This window comes from Neomonachus schauinslandi, chromosome 9 (genome assembly GCF_002201575.2).
Source record: "Neomonachus schauinslandi chromosome 9, ASM220157v2, whole genome shotgun sequence".
Lineage (NCBI taxonomy): Eukaryota > Metazoa > Chordata > Mammalia > Carnivora > Phocidae > Neomonachus > Neomonachus schauinslandi.
The window spans coordinates 24,884,778-24,904,469 of NC_058411.1; the positions used below are offsets into that span (position 1 = coordinate 24,884,778).

General features: G+C 57.0%; 1 protein-coding gene across 1 annotated transcript; it reads right to left on the reverse strand.

Moving 5' to 3' along the window:
- On the reverse strand, positions 1-14,886 carry VASH1 (vasohibin 1). The gene is made up of 7 exons (XM_021679587.1): positions 14,549-14,886; positions 8,793-8,881; positions 7,593-7,649; positions 6,075-6,149; positions 2,755-3,136; positions 1,056-1,168; positions 1-152 (listed from the first exon to the last, which is right to left on the reverse strand). The coding sequence occupies exons 1-7, from the start codon at positions 14,849-14,851 to the stop codon at positions 80-82; spliced, it is 1,092 nt and encodes a 363-aa protein (XP_021535262.1). The 5' UTR covers positions 14,852-14,886; the 3' UTR covers positions 1-79.
- Positions 14,887-19,692: the final 4,806 nt, after the last annotated feature.

Genomic DNA, 19,692 nt, shown 5'->3' on the forward strand with positions numbered 1-19,692 from the left:
CCTCCCCATGAACGAGGCTGGTCCTGGCAGATGGATCCTGGCCCCCAGAAGTGGCGAGGCTGGGGTACTGCCACTTGCCTCACACCCGGATCTGGTACCCATTGAGGTCTGGCATGGCTTTGGGCTCAGAAGGCTTCTTTTCACCCGATGGCCTGCAGGGAAAAGAGAATGGAGAAGGGGTAGGGGTGAGTGGCTTGGTGGGGGCGGGGGGGAACAAACAGCGGCTGCTCCCCGTAGCTCCCCCTCCATTCTTCAAGGTGCCCCAAAGGCAGCAGCGAAGTCCATGTGGGAGTGTGTTCCTGGAACCCCGACCTGCCTGTGCTGTCCTGCGTGTGGTCCCGACACTCTCTTACAGGCCCCTGCTCTTTGCTGGAGGGCCCCCCCGCCGCGGCTGGCTGTGACAGCTCAACCCTGTCGCTCGCCGCACTGGGAGCCTGTTCCCTACCAAAGCCCCCCCCCCGGGGTCGAAGGGAATGACACTGCCCACGGAGGCCTGCTTGTGCCCCTTAATCATCCCGGAGCTTTGGCTCCTGAATGACAATGATATTAACGCAAGAGCCAGACCGCTGGGGAGGAGACAAAGGAGAGGAGGCGGCCTGGTATTTTAATGGGATGTTTCTGCCATCTAGATGGAGGCAAACACCAGACTTGCAGGGGCAAAAGCTAGGTTCAAAGCCGCCCACCAGCTGACATCTGAGGTTAACCTTTCCCAGCGGTGTTCCTGGGAGAACTCATTGGCCGGAGCCCACCCCTCCCCGCCTCCCTCCCACATAAGCTGCCTCCGACCCTCTGTGTGGGCCCCTTGCTCTGGCACCAGGGCCTCACACGGGGCAGCCAGGGGGCCAGTGAGTGTGGTTTTTGCCCCAGGGAAATGGGACAGCAACCCACCAACCCACATCACCTCCCTCCAGCCAGGGGGGCAGCGGGGAGGGAAGGGGGGCGGCAAAATAGGGAAGGGTGGGAAAAGGGTGAGAAAAACACTGGGATCTAGAAGATGAGAGGAGAAAGCTGCCTTCAGGCTCCCCCAGGCACGACCCCATCACCCCATCCCTCACCGCCTTTCGCTGCGGCTGTTCCTGCGGTGGGGGCTGGACTGGCCCCGCTGTGGGGAGGAAACATCCTTCTTCCGGTCCTTGGTCGGGGAGGGAGGGCCGGTCCCTTTGCCAATCTTGGTGTGGAGGAAGAAACAAAGACACCCTTAGGGCTTTTCCCCAGAGCCCCTCCCGCCCTGAGGCTACCCTGTTCCCAAGGTCATCCCAAACCCGTTTCCTAGGAACTAAAGCTGCCAGAGCAAGGGTTCCTCAGCCGGGCAGCCTGCATCAGGGGGAAGCCGCTGAGCTCTGTGAGCCTGTAAGAAGCCCTTGAGAACAGGGCCACTACCCATGCCACGTGAATGCAACAGCTGGGGAAGCAGCCTATGTCTGCGTTCTGGGTTGGGATCCTACCAGTTCCAAGGGGGACACTGGTAATCTTGAGCCAAGCCCAGAAGCTCAGACTGGCAGCTATGTATGATTAAGCAAACATGAGAAGAGCAAATGAAACATCGTTTATATGTCATGATCAGCTTGACCTGAATTTTCAAAACATGGGGTATACGGTGGGGGTGCCGGAGAGGGGCAAATAACGTGGGGATCCTTAGCACCATACAGATTGGGAATCACGGTGCTAAAGAATAGGTAACTCTTGGCTCCAATTCTGGGTCTAACCTGCTCCCTTGAAGACCCCGTACGACCCCAGCAGCCGGAGCCAGGGCAACTGGTATACGCAGGGGAGGGCCAGCCCCCCAGAGCCACGCAGGGTCACTGCACAGGGAAGGTGCTGTCACTGCAAAAGATCGTGCGTGGGGCCTGGCAAGGCAGGGCAGCCGAGCTCGGACCGGCCCTGCTGGGGCACTGCCAGCACCTGTGACGTGCCCGTGTCCCCCATCTCAAGACTGAGCGAGCGCCTGTCCGAGATCCTCATCGCCTCTGAGCAAGCGCCTGGGCTCCTTGTACCTGTTTCCTGCCCTGAAAATAGAGCTCATCCCTGCCACCAGCTGCCTCCTGGGCTCATGGTGACTGACCAGTGGGGAAGGGCTGAGCACCCAGGAGGGGCCAGGCAGGCACCAGGGGAGGCTCTCCAGTCCCAGGGGCACCCAAAGAGAGGCCAAGATTCTGCCCACTGTAAGGCTCGGGGTGGGCAAGCTTCTCAGCAGCTCAGCCCACCTGCTAGGGTACAACAGCCCCTCGCCCTCCTGCTCATTGCAGGTGGGCAAGAGGGAGAAGGAACCACCACCCTCTTCGTCTTCCCATGGTATGCCTTCCTTCTTGTTTCTGACTTCCTCCTGGTCCTCTACTGAATGCAGGGTTTGGGAGGTCAAGGGTCAGGATATGCAGGACTGACGGAGGCTCACTGACGGAGGCTCCTTGCACCTGGCCCTACCTTTTCCTCCAGACAGCCCCTGATTTCCCAACCAAGGGCTCCACCAGAGAGGGTCGTATCCCTGCGCTTCTCCCCGGGGTGGCAGACTTGCCCTCCACCCACACCCAGCTCACCTGCTGCTTCCTTCCAGAGCCTTCCCTAGCCTGCCCGCCTGAGGGGACCCGGAGGCAAGCCCCGCCCCGCTGTGAAGACTCTTCACCCCCATCACCTCCCTTGAGCCTCGCTCCACCTCTGCTGGGGTGGGGGCCAAGGTGAGGGGGCCGGGTGGCGCTCCCCCAAGAAGTTGCGCACTAGGAAGCGGCGGCCGGGCCCAGGGTGGGCGGCCGCACTGACCTTGAGCCGCATGTCGCGGGCGTGGCGCTCCAGCTCCTTGCGGAAGTCCTCGCGGCCCAGCCTCTCCACGTCCAGCACGGAGTGCTTCCACTCGATCTGCTCCACGCTGTGCGGGTCGTGGGACACGCACTGGCCCAGCTTCACCTTCTTCAGCACGTGCCAGCAGCGGCCGTAGGCGGCCTCGTAGTCCAGCACGAGCTCGCTGAGCGTGCGGAAGGCGGGCGGCTTGTACATCAGGTCCTCGCGCCGGCTCATGCCCAGCGCCCCGTAGCGGCCGCCGAAGTTCACCCCCAGCACGATGTGGCGGAAGTAGTTCCCTGAGAAGTAGGTCTTGAAGCTGATGGGGAAGCGCTCCAGGGTGGGCATGCTGTTGGTGAGGTAACTGGGCCCGCCGCCCGGCTAAGGAAACGGCTGGCAGAGGCCCAGGGGGGACCCCCCCCCCCGCCCTGGCTCCCGAGGGCCGACGCCCAGCCGGCCCCACCCGCATCCCGTCCTCCCGCCTGGAGCCTGGCATGCAGTAGGTGCTCAATAAAGTAACCTGTAGGGTCAGGGCTCTCAGTCATTCGCGGCCGCCGGCCGCTGCGAGGATGTCAAGCAGGGCTGGCGAACTATTGATAGCTAACCGTGAGTTCCCCGCTGCAAACTGCAGGGCTTTCCTGAAGCCCTCCTGGCTGGAGGAGGGATGAGAGAGGCCCGCTGCCCACAGCCCTGTCTCCCGCCCCCCCTCCTTCTGTCCCCTCACCCGCCCCCCACTCGCTCGCAGACACATGCTCTCACGTTCTCTCTCTCTCACGCATACACTTCCTCCCAGATGCACAGGCAGTTCTGTTCGCTTTCTCGCACTGCTGCCCCCCAGTGCACAGCCGCGCTTGGCCACTGCCCCTCACACCTGGCCAAGCTCCCCGGGCCTGGGAGGCCCACACGGCCTGGGCCACCTGCCGGCTCCGACCTCTCACGCCGCCTGCCGCGCTCCTTCGGTCTCTCCGTCCTGGAGTTCCCACCCAGGACCTTCTGCACCAGCTCTTCCCTTTAACCAGGGGGCCGTCCGTGTCCACCTTAGCCGGCCCCTCTCACGCCCCAGGCTCAGCCGTCATAGCTGACCTCCCCTTCTAACGCAACTCGGCTCTCCCGTTTCTTTCCTCCCTGACACGCTCGCCACAAACTGCAACAGTTTTACTTATTTCTTTGTCCGCTTGCTTATTTTTGTGTCCCCTGCCAGAACGCAAACTTCTGAGAGCAGGGACCTTGTCTGACCACGTTCCTTGATGCCTGTCTGGGGCGCAGCCCAGAGCCAGGCACCTAAGAGTTACTCAATGAACTCTCCTTGAACACACGCGTAGAAGGGGATGAACAGATAAGAGCTTGGAGCAGATACCCTGTAGAGGCACTGCGCCAAGTGTCCTCTACGCAGTGACTTGTTCAGCTGTCCTAACAACCTTGCGCGACAGGCATGACCAGCGGGCCCTCTGGCAGAGGAGGACTCCGAGGCTCAGAGATGTTAAGGGACTTGCTTGGGGTCACACAGCCAGTAAGCTGCAGAGCTAGGATTCAGGTCCAGGTCAGCCTGCCCCCGAAGTCTGTGCTTTGGGTCGCTAGGGTACTTACTGAGCCCGACTCCTTGCAAGTGCCTGAGGACACAGAGATGAACAGGGCACACGCGCAGGGCTCAGCAAGGAACGGCACAGGAGAAAACTCGGTACAGCATCCGCTGTGCGTGCAGCAAACAAGGGGGCTGTGGCAGTTCTGTGGGGACCACGGGGAGGGGCCCCAGCCCAGATGGGAGTGGCTTTTGTCATCTCCCTGTCCAGCGGTCCCCAGGTAACCTCTGAAAGGCCTCTGGGACCACGTGATCCTGCCTGGGCCAGCTTCAGGTGAGCTCTGCAGGGAGGAAGCAGAGTGTCCCCCCTCCCTCCTGCACTGTGGGCAGGAGCCTCGACCTGTGTGTGTAGCCCCTGAAGGAGAGAGTGTGGGCTCATGAAGGAGGCACTGGCAGCGGCCTCAAGTTCACGGGCTGGCCTCAGGCACATCCCCGCCAAGAACCCTTTGGACAGGGCCAGGCTTCTCAGGCTCCACGGAGGTGGGCCTGCCTCTCAGCAAACCACCGCCACAGTGGAGTTAGCTCTTGGGGCCTCTGCGGGAGGGGGCCTGAGGAGGCAGCCCTGTGGTCTCTGTGTATAATTTCAGGTAGGTATGTCCATGAGGGGTGAGGGGAGTGCCCCCTTGGATCACGGTCCTCCTGGAGAAGCTGAGCTCCTGGCCTGACCATCACGTTCTCCTCCCCGTTCTGTCCCAGGTCTGTTCGGCAGCTTGCCCCCTGCCCTCTCTGCAGCACTGAGCCAAGCACCTATCCTGGGGGGTGGGGGGCAGATGGAATACTTAGGAGCTGGGAGGTACTATGGGAAGCGGGAGATGGGAGGGGTGGGCAGAGATGAATCAAGACTGGCCTTGGACTAGTAAGACTGAGTGACGGGCACATGGGAGTCACTGTATTATTCTGTGTGTACAAGCCTAACATTCTCTGTCGTGAGACAAAAGGCTATAGCTAAGGCACAGACCAGTCAGAACAGAGAACAGGCCATAAACACCTGTCTGCCTCCTGCTCTGACTTGGGGCTGATCTGTCCCACCTCGCTACCCTGGTGGCCCAGCTATAGGGGCCTCAGTTCTGCCCACTGGATGGGGGTGACCCAGAAACTCTGCTTTGTTAAAGAGGCAGTTTTGTTTTAAAGACCCCATCCATCATTTCCACAAATCAACGGGTCCTGGAGATGCCGACGTTTGGGCATTTAAATGGCTTCTCCCAGACTGTCTGCTTCTCTGAAATGGCACGACAGCCTTTGTGAGACAATATGCCCTGATTTGGGGGCTCAGAGAACACAGTCACTGTGTCTACACGACTCAAAAAAGATCCGCCTAAGGGCGCCTGGGGGGCTCAGTCAGTTAAGCATCTGCCTTCTGCTCAGGTCATGATCCCAGGAAGGGATAGAGCCTGGTGTTGGGGCCCCTGCTCAGCGGGGAGCCTGTTTCTCCCTCTGCCCCTGCCCCTCCCCATTGCTCATGCGCTCTCTCTCTCTCTCTCTCTCACTCTCACTCTCAAATAAATAAAATCTTAAAAAAAAGATCTGCCTAAAAAGCCTGGAAAGTTAGCAACTGAGGTGCTGGGGACTGAGTCTGCCAAGAGCTCTTTCACTTTGGGACCAAGTTCATGACTGCTGGGAGGACCTTGGAGCTCATTCAGCCCTCCCTTTCCAGAGGAGAAAGCTGGAGCCCAGAGAGGGTGAGCCCACCTGCCCCTAGTCTCCAAGGGCCAAGGAAGGATACATTCCCAGGATCACAGCTTCCAGGCATTTGATTGGCAGAGCCTCTTTGGTCATTTCCTTGGCCAGGTCCATCAGCCTGGGGGAAGGGAGGCAGAACCATGAGGACACAGCCTCCAGGCTCTTCCAGTGGGGGAGGGTCAGCAGGAGGGAGCAGGTGGTCTAGAAGTGCCCCCTCCCTTCCAGCTCAGGGCCAGCACCCCCCTGACCCCTACCAATCTGTCCTGAGCCTGAATGGTGGGAGAAGAGGCGGGGGGCGGGGGGCATGCCCTGGAAGGCAGGTCTTGGACACCCACGAGGCTGGGGGCCTTCTATGAAGACAGTGTTGCGGGGGCCAGTGGGAAAGCCTGCCAAGGATGCTGGGGACCCTGGCAGTGCTCTTGTCCCTTTTGGAGCACAGCGAACACCCCTGACTCAACCATGGCTTCTCCAAAGAGCTTGTAGTTAATTACAACTGCTCCCCCCACAGCTGGCTGGCTGCCCGGGGCCTAGACACAGGCTCTCAGGCAGTTAGCTGCCCAGTGACAACCCAGACTGTTCCTGAACTTGCAATTCAGGCCACTTTGAGACAGCCTATCCCCGAGGCCTGGTTCCTTCCTCCTCATCAGATGCTGCTCCCAGGCCTGGGAACGCAGCCTGGCCACTGGCTCTGCCCAGGAAGGTGCTGGATTCCTCCATCCCACTGAGGCTGGAGCGGGGCCCCCAGCACCCAGCAGCCGCAGGACGGTGAGAGCAAAGCTTCTCGGCTAGAGAGGCTGGCTTCGACCCAGGGCTTTCGAGAAGGGGTAATTAAGCCATTGAGCAAGCAGACCATGTAAGTATTTTTCATAAGAAAGCAAACATGGACAGGTCGTGTGTGGAGAAACATGTAAAATTCACATTAATTTTTAAAACACAGGGTTTTAAACTTTGGGCTGAGCCCCCAGACCCAGCAGTGGCATTCACCCTCCACTCTCCTCTGCCTTTGGGGCTTCTTTGGGGTGAAGCCTGCCAGGGGTCTACAGGGGCTGGCGGAATGGGAAGTGAGAGATGCAGTGTTCTCTCCTGCGGAGTCCCTGTTTCGCAGACACTGGGCCTTGTACTAAGTGACTAGAAGAGTGTCCAATAAGGCAAATGGGGCAGCAGACAGGTCCCCTGCAATGGGGAGTATGTGGGCAGCTGCAGGGACCGGAGAGAGTGGGAGGCCTGGCTCTCTCCTGCTAGGCTCATCAATTAAAAAAAAAAAAGAGAGAGAGATGAGGCTAGACATCTACCTGGGACACCCTCTGTCATCACCAAGGCAGGCTGGGGGCTGCCCATCACTCTCCCAGCTCAGCATGGATGTTCCATCAAGGGAGCCCTGAATATTCATCTTGGGCAAGAGTTCCCCCCTTAGGACAACCTAAGAGCCCCATGGTGGTACTTGCCCCCACTGGCTGGCTCCCCTGGGAAGTGTCCCTGTCTGCCTGTCCCCAGGCGCTCCAACCTGGCTGGGGGCACTGTTAGCATGGGTGCAGAGAGACAGGGTGCTCCCCAAACTTACCCTGTCAGAGGTCTGCTCTTCTTAATTTCAAAGAACTGTGTCCCTGTGTGATTGTACCTGCGGGTGCCAGTTAAGGGCTTCCTAGCTGGGTCTGGAAGTGCTGCGTCTCTCTGCCCCCACCCATCCGCCAGACCCCGGGCCCAGCACTCCCAGGGTGCAGACTCGGTAAGAACCCCACATAGTGCTGCCACAGGCACTCGAGACTGGAACACCAGAAAGGAGAGGCCAGCACAGCTCTCCCCTCCAGGCTGTGAGCTGTGGAGCGGGCAGCCAGGCCAGCCAGGGCTGGGAGAGACGGAGCGGACAGCTCTTGGCAGCACATCATTTTCCAACCAGCGGAGAAGCAATGTGCATGGACAGGAGGCTGGAGCTGGGGAGCTGCATCCAGTGCAGCTAAACTACCAGGTGCTGCTCCTGAGCCAACCGCCTTCCCCAGTTCGGGCCACAACGTCCCCACTGGGACAATGGAAGGGCTGGACCTGATTTCCGGTAACGAGTCTGTCTTTCCTCCTGCTCAGGCCCCATGCCTGGTCCTTCCATCCCTGTCATATCTACAGCTGGAAGGGCCTAGCGAGAGGACTCAGGACACACAGCTCTGGGCAGGCACAGGGGGTGGAGAGGCCCAGAGCAGGGATACTGGGGAATCGGGCTTAAGGGGGGTCAGGTCTTTCCATGCGAGGCAGCTGGCCTCCTACAAGGGAAGAAAGAGGCAGAGAACTAGGAGAACGTTCCAAGATGTAGAAGTTACTTCCTGGAGTGTAAAATCCTTTTTCTCCTCTACCTGCCTCCCCCCCTATCCCTTTCAAACAGCTGTTAAACAGCCCCAAGGAAGCTCCCCCTCTCTCCTGCTGGGTCCGGATGGACAGCAGAGGAGGAGGTCTGGGCTGGGGGACCCAGGCTTGACAATCTCACCAGCGGGCACCTCAGGAGACATTTACCCTGTCACACGGAGGACGAGGAAGTGGGTGGCAGAGAGGCCCGCGTGGGGCGGGCACTTGTGCGAGAAAACCCTCCCACGGCCAGGCCCTGCTAGCACACTCGAGGGCCACGGAGATGCGCTGCGAACAGCGCTCTTGGGCCTTGTGGAACTGGGCCGCTCTGCTGATGCCTCTCCAGCCCCATCTGGAGATGGGCCCCCCTCTGTCTTTGGACCAGCAGGCCAGCCAGACGGTGGCCATGACCCCGAACCTGGGAGGATACTGCAGCTCCCTGATGTAGCGCTGCACGGCTTCCAGGCGCTCAGGGACAGGCGTAGAGGACTGGAACGTAGGCACACTCGGTATGGGAATCTAGGGGCGGAGAAAGAGCTCTGGTCATAAGAGGGAGGCTCACCCTGGAGCTTCCAGCCCACCCGACACCCAGGATTCTCCCCCAGAGAAGCCGCTGCCTGAAGGCCTCCCCCTTCCCTCCTGTCCTGACCCTCTGTCCTCGGCAACTGCTCCCAGAGGTTCTGGTCAGGCCCCCCACCAAGGCCATTTCTCTCCCTCCTAGCACTCGACAGCATTCCTAATTTGGAGCTTATGTTGATGTTTCGATTTTAGGCTTCTTCCATAATTTTAGAAAAACACAGGTTGGCTCACCAGCTGTTTTGAATCTTAAATATCCATTAACTTCCCGGCTCAACAAGAATGTCAGTATTGGGGTTAATTTCATTTGCGTTCGGGGTTTGCTCTGGTTCAAGTGTTGGATCAAAATGGATCTACCCCGTGTCCCCTTCCCCCCAGGGCCCTGCCTGGGCTGGGGGAGTGCTCCTTCCATGAGGGTGAATGCACCCCAGTATCACAGAGCATTGGAAGGCACAGGCCTTCCACCTGCAGCCCGAACTGCTGAGGAGTCAGTGGTCACTGGCTGGAGAAACAGGTTTTGGGACAGGCCTTGCCGGGGATCTATTTGCCATGGCCTAGCCACTTTGGAGGGGTTTCGTGGAGGCACAGGAGTCCCCTTCTCAGGCCAGGGGTCCTGAATTCTAGCAGTTTGCTGCAACAAGTCAGTGAGGCTGAGGTGGCCAAGCGGAGTACCAGCTAGGGTCCTCTGGGGTTACAAAACAGACTTCTTTAGGTAGAAGAACCGGACTTCCAGGAACAAGGCCCACCTGTCTGGGCTCCCCCTCGGCCACCAGGACATCTCGCTGGGAGGTGGCCTCAGGCTTCTCACAGAGAGGTCTCCCCCTCTCCCCCTGAGGTCTCTACCCCCCTAACCACCCCCCCCCCCCACCGCCAGCCCACATGGAGCCCACCCAGCCGGGCTGGAGCTGCTCAGAGTCTCAGGCTGCTGTATGTGTGAGCCAAAGGGTAAAGCAGGAGCTCTGTCTGTGTGACCTTGGGGTAGGGCTCGGGTGGGAGAGGTTCTCCATCGTGAGATACTGAGCCCACAGGGCACAGCCTTTTAAATGACAGGGCTACCATGTCTGGGGCTCTAATGTGGAGGGAGGTGACACACCAGTGATCACTGTACACTCACGTGTGGGCGCCACTGCTAACAGGGAGACAAAGGACAGGCTCAGACAGACCCCTACTCACGCTGAAGGGTGAAGATGCAGGAGGGAAGGCCCGGTTGGGAGAGTCCAGAGCAACAGCTCTGCGTGAACTTCCTCTCTTCCTTGCTGGTCCCCTCCTTCCTGTCTGGGCAGTCCTGAGCAGCGGACACCTCTCTCTGGAGGAAGCTATTTCCCCTTTCACATCACACTGCGGCCCAAACTGACGCAGCCACGTACAGTCACCAGGGGGATAAAAGTCCCAGGATTGGGGGGAGGGGCGCTCTTCCACTTCCTGCTTGACCACCGTGGGCCAGATGAGCTCCAGAACTCTCTGAGGGCCTGGCCTAGCCTTCCCTGTGTAGGGATATGGGGTGAGGGGGAGGGGAGAGAGGAATTGGAAAAATTCCCTCGCAATGTGCTGTGAACAGCATGGCGCCTGACCTCCTCAGGTGGAAGGTCCCTAAGAGGCAAAGTGGGTCATCCCCTTCTCGAGTGAGGCCATCTAGGGACTTCCAGGAGCTTTGGATAGAGACTGAAAATGTGTCCTCCTTTGAGACACTCCAGACAAGGAGGGAGCTCCAGTCAGAGGGTCCTTCATGGACGCTTACCAGAGCCAGCCTTGGGTCAGGGCATCACCTGCCATCCAGAGAACCTAGGCATTGATTACTCTGGGAGAAGGCAAGGACTCTAAGAGAGGCAAAAAAAAAAAAAAAAAGATGTGGGATACACAAGTGGGGCCTCAAAGGCCCCCACCACTGAGGCTTAGCTGGAAGGAGCTGCCTGGCCAGCTGCATGACTCACGTTATGTGTGTTAACCAGTGCAGACAGCGCTGATGCTGTTCTTCTGAACGTCCACGTACACACTCATTCGCTCAAAAACAAATACGCAGGATTCTGTACATCCAAATGGCCAGGCCCACTTTAGGACCGGTAGCCTGGATTTGCCCCCTGACCCCCAGCTACAAACCAGGAGCCAGGAAGTGTCAAGGGATAGTTAAGTGGGGTACGTGGCAGTAAGTGGTATCTACTACCCAGATCTCTTCGGGGACAGCTCCTCCTCCACTACCAAGGCCAAGGGTTACCCTTGGTCCACGACCCCCTGAAGTCCTGAACTCTACTAAGACAGTCTCCCTGGTGGAGTCCATTTCAACCGGCACAACAAGGAGGCTTTTCGGGGAGGTGGATCAGCCCGCAGATGAAGGTGGGGGCAAGAGGCAGGACAGCCTGGAGGTTGATAGAGCCGGTCAGAACCAGACCATCTCAATCCAAATCCCAGCTCTGCCATTTACTGTCTGGCATCAAGTTCCTGAAGGTCTCTCCGTGCCTCAGATGCCTCATTTGTGAAATGGGCACCGTAACAGAACCAACCTCACAGCATAAAGGAGGTGCTACACGTCGAGGCCTTAGAACAGGGACTGGCACAGGGCAAAGGTTCGATTCCTGCTCAGCGTCACTACAGTGTGGGCCAAGGTGGCTGGTCAGCGTGTGGGGATGCCGGCACATTGAGGAGATGTCCAAATTCCCATTCTGCAGGAGCTCTGTAGCCAGAGCCACCGTCAGAAGACCAGCAGCAGCTGGTCTGGGAGAAGTGGCCCCTGAGCTTTTAAAGGTGGTGGCAGCTTGGAACATCAAGGAGAGATTCTTATGAAAGGACACGAACTGTTCCTGGACCTGAGATCCTTTTGGAAGTAGGCTGCCCTTCAATGAACTGTATAATCCTCTAAAGGATGCTCCCCCAAAGCACCTGGGGCGTGGCCGCCGCACCTTCAGGCCTTGCTCCATTTGCTGGGCACACATTATGTGCCCCCCTGGTTTCACATGCTTGACTTCATCAATCCCTCCCCAAATCCCTCGGACACTGGTGTTGCTACTATCCCCATTTTACAGCTGAGGACACTGAGGCACAAGGAGGTTGCATGCCTTCCTCACACAAAAACAGTTATGAGAGAATGAGGATTTGAATATGCTAGATTCTTCTGCCGAGCTCTTTGTATCACACTACACTACAGGGCTCCCAGGCTGAGCCCCGGGCAGGGGCCGGGCAGGTAGCACAAAGGGGGAAGGCAGGCGGGGAGGGCGTGGTGGGGACTGTGGCCAGTTGGGAGAGAGGGAACGACTCCTCAGCTCCAGCAGCCAGCTTCTATGTGGGATCACAGATTCTCTGTTCCCGGATTTTCTCATTTTCTGAAAAGATGCCCACAATCTGGATCTTTATGTGAAATCTCCCAATTTTACATTTTGGCTCTAGTGATCTTTTAAAACAGTACGCCAACCCAACAAAACAGCTCTCGGGCCCGCCATGATGTGACCTCTGCAGAGAATGCCTCCAAGGGCACGGCCACCCAGGAGGGGCCAGCCCAGGGCTTGGTCGTCTCTGCTGCTGGCACTCTGGGATCCAACCACCGGTGCCTCCCAGACTCTAGGGCTTCCTTCTATTCTGGGCTAAGGTCCAAGAGGAATCCCATAGAGATGTCCAGCTTCTCTATCTGTGACCTTTGTCCCATGGTTTAAGGAGGGAGAGTTCGGAATTTTTCCAGTCTGCTCACAAGACCCCTTCCATTCCACCAGACTGTCAGTCATGACATCCCCTCCACACCCAACCAAGAGCTTCATTTTTCATGGGTGTCCTTCCTAGACGTGAAGGTTGAAGATGACAGGATGACATTACAGACCAGTCGCTAATGAGTTGGCAGATTTTTTTTAGTCTTGGGGAGTGGTGACAGTTTTGCAGGGAAACATTCACACTCTCCCACAGCCCAATTCAGACATAAGCAAGGTGCTGGAGAGCTGTCTGCTAACCCCCGACTCACTGCTGTTTGGGAGAAGCGTGGGGCTCTGGCCCTCTTGGCGCCAACACCATGTGAAACCTAGCCTCCCCTCCTGATGGAAGACGTGAAGAGAGGTACCAAACCTCCAGTAACAACTATGGGCTTTGACACGTAGTCTCTCACTGAATTTTCCCCACACTCCACTCCATCGCACAGGTGAGAAAATTGGCTCAAATAGGTTGAGGGCCTGCTTGAGTTCACACGGAGAGGCGGGCAATCAAAACCATCATCCGTATCCTTTGACGCAATGCTTCCTTTCCCGGAATTTATGCCAAGGAAATAATCAGAGACGGATCCCCAAATGCATGTCTTAGAATGTTCGCTACCATGTTCATCTTAAGAATAAAATATTAGAAATAATGTCCAATCATAAGGGATTAGCTTCATAAGCTCCAAGTTTCTACATAGGGCAATTATGTAGCCATGCAAAATCAATCCATATTTTATTTCCCCAGGAAATATTAGGCCATTGCTCAGCCTTCAACCTCTGAATTCCCTTTTCCCGGAAGACAGTTTCTGATGGCTCCACCAATACCTTGGTAAAAATAAAACAAAACAGGCTGTGTCCATGTCTATTCCACATGAAGGGCCGTTGTCCCTGGTCCCCTTCTCACCTGAGCAGGCACGACTAAGCACTGGGCTCTGATCTTTGCCCCAAGCGCTTTTCTTTGGGCATTTCTGCATCGGGGAGAGTGTTTCCTTAGTCTCAACCATAATGCTAAAATACCCCAAAAATTATGCATGCGAAAACTTCAAGCACTTTCATCCAGCAAACACACATCAGTGCCTGTCCTGTGCGAGGCGCACAGAAGGCCCTGGAAAGACAAAGATGAATGAGACACAGCCTCAGCCTTCATGGAGGACGCAACCAAAGGACAGCCATCATGGAGCCAGACCTACACGGAAAGATGATTTAACTTTACTCCTCTCCACAGGTCCTTTTCGTACTGCCCTGCATCTTGCATCCAGCAGAGCAGAGGACGTGGAATCCGAAGACCTGTGGTTGAGTCCTGGCTCTATGGCAACTTATTGGCTGTGGGACCTGAGGTCCTACCTGAGTTTCCATCTGTAAAATGGGACCCCAAGCCCCGCTTGTTCTGCAAGGCTGTCTGAGAACTCAGTGGGATGAGGCATGAAAATATTTTCTCAACACTTGAAGCCCTGTATCCTCCTTAGTCTTTCATTACCTCTCTGCCCACAGTTCATTGGCTTAGCAAATAAGATGTAAGCCACGCTGGTGTACTCGTTAGTTAATCCATTGCCCTGCCCACAAAACATGGGTATTTAAAAAGAGATGGAAAAGGGGGCGCTTGGCTGGCTCAGTCAGAAGAGCATGAGATTCTTGATCTCTGGGTCATGAGTTCAAGCCCCACTGGCGTGTAGAGATTACTTAAGTAAATAAACTTAAAAAAATAAATAAAAAGAGATGGAGGAGCACCTACTGGAAACAGGGTATGTGGACCTCACAGAACCTCAGTGGCAGCTGAGAGAAAATTCTTCTGGACAAGTACAACCTGTCTGTATTTTTAAAGCGTTACCATGCCAGTGGTCCCCTAGCCCACCAAGGAAGGTGTGGTTTTGTTCTCCCAGCCCCAACATCACTAAAACCCTGAATACCGCCCCCCCAATCCACACACATACACATCCCTCACCTTGGGCAGGTCTGTGGCCCCACGGATCCGCTGGGCCACCTTCTCTCCATCGGGGTGGATCTTGGCCACGTGCTTCCACATCCTTTCCCAGGTGGCCTCGTCCACAGGCAGCCCACCCCGGTTCACAAAGAAGGGGATGCCTCCATCTCGCAGGTCCTCTTCCCCTTCCTCTTCTGGCTCATCATCTCTCTGGGCTGAGGCCCCTTCGCTGGTCTCCAGACGTCTGACCCCAGAGGGGGCGGCAGCGACAGTGGGGGCAGCACCACCGCTGCCACCCCCGGCCACCTTCTTCCCCCCTGGCATCCCCGAATCTTTGACGGGGGTGGGAGTATGTATCAGGAGGCAGAAAAAAAATAGGTGGCTCACAGGAGGCCTCCCACACACCAGCTGCAGAGATAACACATGGCCAAACAGAGTGCAAGGCGCCTTTAAGAGACCAGGGCGTGGCTCCTGTACAATAAAATACTACTCCATAAGAAAAAAAAAAAAAAAAATCAGTGCCTCAACGTGAAGTAGGGGGTAGAGAGGTGGTTGTCCGGGGTCAGCCTTAGAGGCTTTGTTCTTTTTGTGAAACTGGATAAAGAGAACACACCCCAAGTTGGGAGCCTTCACAAAGCTCCCCCATTTGACAGCGAGAACAATGACGGCAGCAGTCTGGGCTTGCAGAGAGGAGAAAAGTCGGAGGGAAACTGAGGCCAGACAGCTCCGACCTGCAGCCACAGAGGGTCAAGGCACCGGTGCCCAGGCCGACCGGGCGCCCCAAGTCCCAGTTCTGGAGAAAACAGATTCCCCTCCAAAATATCGCACGCTCACGCCGGCGTGCGCTCCGGGGGGTACCGAGGCGACTCCCGGCCGCATCAGCTCGGAGCCGGGACCCCCGGACCGGAGGGTGGCGAGGGGCCGCGATTTCTTCGACGCGACGAGCCTGGGAGCCGAGACTCGCAGCTGGCGGGGCGCGGGGAAGCGGCGCGCGCCGACGCGCTCATTCCACGCCCGCGGCCAACTCCCCGCACAAAGTGGGCTTTGTCTCGGCCCCCGTCCCCTCGCCCCCGGGAAACAGCAGCGCAGCTCTCAGAAGGGGGAAGGGCGCGGCGGGGAGCGCCAAGGCCCCGCCGGTCCCCAGCCCGGCGCGTCTCAGCGGGCGGACAGCGGGCACCCGGCGCCGCGCAGCGCCGGCCGAGCCATCGTGGGGCGCGGGTCCCGCTCCCGGGCCCGGGGCTCAGCGGGGCCGACTCGGGCGGCGCGCAGGGGCCAGGCTGAGGTCACCGAGCGGCGGGCTCCGGCCGCGCGGTCGCAGCCTCGGAGTGGCTGCGGCATGGGCGGTGGCGCGGCCGGGCCGGGCGAAGGATGCTCCGCGGCGGTCCGCTCGCGCTCCCACTGCCCGGGCTGAGCGGGGCGGGGAGGAAGGACCGCCCGCGGGGAGGGCTCGAGGCTCGCGCAGCCACAGCCCGCGGATGGAGCTGAAGCCGAGTGACAAAGCCCCGGCGAGCGCGGGCTGCGCTAGTCCCGGGAGAGCAGCCGGCCGAGCGCAGGGTCCACGCGCAGGTCGCCGCTAGGCTGCTCCGCGAGGCTCGGGCCACCACCGCCCCCGCCGCCCCAGGGCCCAGCTTGCGCCGGCCGCGCGCGTCCCCTGCCTGCCCGCCCGCCGCCCACCCGGCTCGGCTCAGGCCCGCGCCGCGCATGCGCTCCGTCCCCCCCTTAAAGGGCCAGCGCGTTCCCGCCGGGCCCTCCGCCTCCCGCGGCCGGCCCTGCGCCCCAAGTTATCTCTAGGAGGCAAGGTGTCGTCCGCTCGACTCTCACCTCTCTGTCAGGGCGCGGCGAAGCCGGCGCGGAGCCGCGGAGGAAGTTCGCAGCGTGCTGCACGGAGCGCAAACGGCACGGAGATTCCGGGCTCGGGAGGCCCGCTGTCGGGAATTTCCTAAAGGAAGCACCTCGCAGGGGCCCTCAGGGGGTAGGAGCGAGAGCTCCGGCCTGGAGGACCGGGTTCTAGACAGGAGTTAGAGTCTAGTTTCCTGCGGGACATCCTACAGATCGCTTCCCTCAGTGGTCCTTGGTTTCCCCATCTATCAGCCGAGCTCGTCACCCCGGGTGAGCGCAGAGTCCTCCTGGCATGCGGGCTCCTTAAAGGAGGACATCTGGGGGTTAGGGTCACGACTTCTGGAAGCGAAAGGGTTAAAAGCCACCCAGTTCCACCCCAAGACCTCCACCAGTGGGAGGGGCAGGCGCGGGGTTCGCCCCTAGTTGGCTTCCCTGGACCCGGCGGTGGGCGCCCTCGTGCCGCGGGCAGAGGGGCCGCTGCGCCCCAGGGTTTGAGAACCGCGCGTCCCGTGGGAGTGTGAGGCGACGGTCCTGCAGGGTCCAGCCGGCTCAGAAGAAGGGGAAAGGACAGCCCATTGCTGTGTGTGGGCCCAGGACTGCGGAGACCCAAGGCAACCTCTTCTTCCCCCTCCACGGAGCAGTAACGCGGAAAAGGCGCGAACAGGGAGCAGAGGGAAAGAACTTTAAAGGAGACAGATAGCCATGGGCGCTTTAACCCTTCTGTCCTCTCTCCCACCAGGAGTTAGTATGAATGACAGTCTTGTGCGGGTGGGGGGTGGGGTAATGCAGATTCCTGGGCTCTGGCCTGCCAACCCGCATATATGGATTGTTTAGGTCTGTAACTGCTGCATTTCTCACCACCCCGTCTCTGACAAGCTGAGGTTTCTACACCTGGGCTGGGACAGAGAAGGCCCTGGAGAATCAGGAGGTGCTCAGTGGTTCCTCCTCTGTTCCCTAAAGTTATCCCTGGTGTTGAACTTCCTAGGTCCCCTGAGCTCCAGTAGCTACCTCTTGCTGCCTCCAGGGTCAGAAACCAAGGGTGATGAGTGATGGGAAGGGTCATGGGACTTCAAGAAAGCTAGGTGAGAGGCGATCCTCTTAAGCTCACTGAGGCAAGAAGACTCCGGAGCATGAAAACCACCAAGCACCAACAATTGCAACCTACTCATTGTACAGATGGGAAAATTGATTCTCAGAGAGCAATTCCTTCAAGCTCACACAGATAATAATTTGAACTGAAGCCTTCTTTAGACACTTACTTTTCACCCTGCACTTGGCCTCTTGTGCTAGCTAAGTGGTTGTGGTAGTTTAAACATGTTTGCAAGTTCTTTACCACCTCTCTTTTCAAAAGATGTTGGCTACTTCCCCTCCCCTTGACTGTGGGCTGGGCTTAGCGACTGATGTTCTAATGAACAGAACGTGGTGGAGGTGATGCTATCTAACTCTTAAGCTCAAGTCATAAAAAGGAGACGTTCCTCCTGTCTCTTTCTTACTTTCCCAGGACAGCCACCCTTGAACCTAGCCACCCTGCTGTAAGGAAGCCCACACCACATGGAGAGAGGACAGGAGGTGCTCTGGCTGACATCCCCAGCTAGGCTCTCAGCTCACAACCAGCATCACTCATCGGATAAGCGGTGAACTGAGATTATTCCACCACCAGTCTTTGAGTCTTCCAGCCGAGGTCGCAGACAAGGAGCAGAGATAAAGCCAACCTCGCTGTGCCCTGTCTAAATTTCTCTCCCACAGAAAACAAGAGATAAGAAGCGATCATTGTTGTTTTAAGCCAGTAAGTTTTGGGGTACTTTGTTATGCAGCATTAGTTGATTAATTCTGTGAAATGACACTTCCTGAAATGACAAATAATAAAATGGATTTGGGGTCTTTATTCAAACATTCTAACAGGAAATAGTTACTGAGCATGTGCCTGGCTCTGTACGAGGCACTGGGGATACGGTGGTGAACAAGAGGAATGTGAGCTTTGCCCTGGTGAGGCTTATGGTCTACTACTGGAAGAGATGGTTAAACATGATTCTAGTAAAGTGCTTTGCCAGAGGCTTAGTCCAGGAAGCTATGAGAGTGCATACCCAGGGCAACTTGCCAGTTAAGTGGGTTGCTGGGGAAAGAAGAAATGAATTGGATACAAGGCCAGCATGATCTAGCCTAGAGTTTTCTGGGATATATTCCTAGAAGGAGGAGGAGACACATGTCCGGCAAGGTGGGAGAGGCATACAAATAGATGAGAAAATGGTGAAACTAGAGAGGGATGTGCCTTAATCTCATTTTAGCAGAAAGCTGAGCAAGGACACGTATCTTGCCTGGGTCACAGAACCTGTGAACGGGGCCCAGATCTCGGGTCCTGCATCAAACCCTCCACGGTTCCCCATACGTATACCCAGGAAACAACACCTCTGGTGACACTTTGGTCACTCCCTCATTTGGCTCAAAGCTCTTATGACTAATTCTTTTGCCACCTTTACAAAAACTCTGGAAGAAATTTGGATGAGTTAATTTCCATTTTACAGATGGAGAAATGATGCACAGGGAAGGTAGGCAGCTTAAGTACGTGGTTTAGGAGCCGGCATGTCAGGGCTGCTAGGTACTGCTGATGTGCTTGGATGATGATAGCGATGATGATGATAATGATGCCTAGGTCACATCATATCTCACTTATCACTGTCACACTAGGGAGTAATGTTCTGGAAACTAATACACAGTGTCTTAGGGAATCAACATTGGTATTAATCTGCTCCAACTCATTTTCTTGCAACACTGAAGCTACAGTCAGATTCCTGGAAAGGAGTCTGGTTGACTGAGTTGGGGTTCTGGGCCCACCCCTTGGCTGGAAGAGGGCAGGGCAACTTCATGAGCTGCCCCCAAAAGACCAAAAAGGCAGTAGGGGCAGGGGGCTGCCCTAAATGAAAACAGGGCACCGTTAGTCAAAGAGGGGCATAGAGGGGCACAGCTCTAGGTATGTTTGTGAAAGGCAGACACTCTATGTCTGCACTGTCCAGTAAGGTGGCCAGAAGTCACACATGGCTATGTGATTCACATGACATAAAATTAAAAATCTAGTTCTCAGTCACACTAGCCACATTTCAAGGGCTCAAGAACCACATGTGGCTTATAGCTACTGGGTTGAACAGCACAGATTATAGAACATTTCCATCATTGCAGAAATTTTTATTGGATAGCACCGCTCCAGGATTCTTATTTGCAATTCAACTGTTTGTTCTTTTACCTCATACATCGTCAATAGGGAAATAGCAAAAAACCTGAGTCAAAATCTTCACTAACTTATTCATCAAACATATACTAAAGTGTCTACT

What these genes read in the sequence shown, in the direction of transcription:
- VASH1 (XM_021679587.1), bottom strand. Translation starts at nt 14,851, where the DNA reads ATGCCAGGGGGGAAGAAGGTGGCCGGGGGTGGCAGCGGTGGTGCTGCC. An exon ending in GGGCCACAGACCTGCCCAAG is followed by an intron (nt 8,882 to 14,548) that starts GTGAGGGATGTG and finishes CTCCGCCCCTAG; the next exon opens with ATTCCCATACCGAGTGTGCC. An exon ending in GAAGCTGTGATCCTGGGAAT is followed by an intron (nt 3,137 to 6,074) that starts GTATCCTTCCTT and finishes CGGCGGGCCCAG; the next exon opens with TTACCTCACCAACAGCATGC.